General features: G+C 37.7%; 1 protein-coding gene across 1 annotated transcript in view; it reads right to left on the reverse strand.

The window, feature by feature from the left end:
* Positions 1-6: 6 nt before the first annotated feature.
* The window catches only part of LOC109385746 (guanine nucleotide-binding protein G(q) subunit alpha-like), a 287,243-nt gene continuing 286,083 nt past the window's right edge, over positions 7-1,166 (reverse strand). The window contains exon 7 of the mRNA XM_019648287.1: positions 7-460. Within this exon, the coding sequence (XP_019503832.1) occupies positions 270-460 (191 nt within the window). The 3' untranslated portion in view covers positions 7-269. The remainder of the gene's footprint in view (positions 461-1,166) is intronic.

Below are 1,166 nucleotides of genomic sequence, written 5' to 3' on the forward strand. Positions count from 1 at the left end.
GAGAATTTAAAATACATTGAGTCACAAGGTTTTGCCTAAAAAAAAAGATAGAGAGGAAATGTGCTGGGACTGTACTTCAGCCTGTTTTTCCTCTGAATAGTTTAAATAAAATCATAATATTTACTACAAACTCTGTGGACACACTCACACAGAGTCCAGGACGGCAATAAATTAGTATTATGCAAATTGTTTTCCACAGAAATACAGTCCCTCTTGTATAGCTTCAATAGCCCACCAAGGAAGGGAAGGGCAGTGTCGAGGAGGCACAATTAGACCAGATTATACTCCTTCAGGTTCAACTGGAGGATGGTGTCCTTGACGGCAGCGAAGACAAAGCGGATGTTCTCGGTGTCTGTGGCGCATGTGAAGTGGGAGTAGATAATTTTGTCACTGTCTGGGTTCAGGTCCACGAACATCTTCAGGATGAATTCTCGAGCTGCCTGGGCATCTCTCTGGGGTCCTGTTGGCCAAGGGAGGAGAAGGACAGTTTGTCAGCTGATCCCCAAGGTGTTCGCTCAAAAAACGTTTATTGAGTCAAGGCCCATGAAGACAATGTCTGCACTGCACGTTTTTTATAAGGTGCCTATATTTTTTTTCAATTTCAGTTCACATACAATATTATATTAGTTTCAGGTGTACAACATAGTGATTAGACATTTATATAACTTATGAAGTGATCACCCTATGAGTTTAATACTCATCTGAAACTATACATAGTTATTACAACATTTTTGACTAGATTCTCTATTCTGCATTTTAAATCCCCACAACTATTTTGTAACTACCAATTTGTACTTTTTAATCCCTTCACTTTTTTCCCACCCCCAACCCATTTCACATCTGGCAACCATCAATCTCTAATCTGTATATATGAGTTTGTTTCTGCTTTGTTTGTTCATGTATTTCGTTCTTTAGATTCATATAAATGAGATCACTATGGTATTTGTCTTTCTCTATCTGACTTAGCATAATACCTTCCAGGTCCACCCATGTTGTCACAAATGGTAAGATTTCATTTTTTTAATGGCTGAGTAATATTCCATTATATATGTACCAAATCTCCATTATCCAATCATCTATTGACAGACACTTGATTGCTTCCATTATCTTGGCTATTGTAAATAATGCTGCAATGAACACAGGAGTGCATATGTCTTTTCAAATTA

Source organism: Hipposideros armiger, unplaced genomic scaffold (genome assembly GCF_001890085.2).
Source record: "Hipposideros armiger isolate ML-2016 unplaced genomic scaffold, ASM189008v1 scaffold_124, whole genome shotgun sequence".
Classification (NCBI taxonomy): Eukaryota; Metazoa; Chordata; class Mammalia; order Chiroptera; family Hipposideridae; genus Hipposideros; species Hipposideros armiger.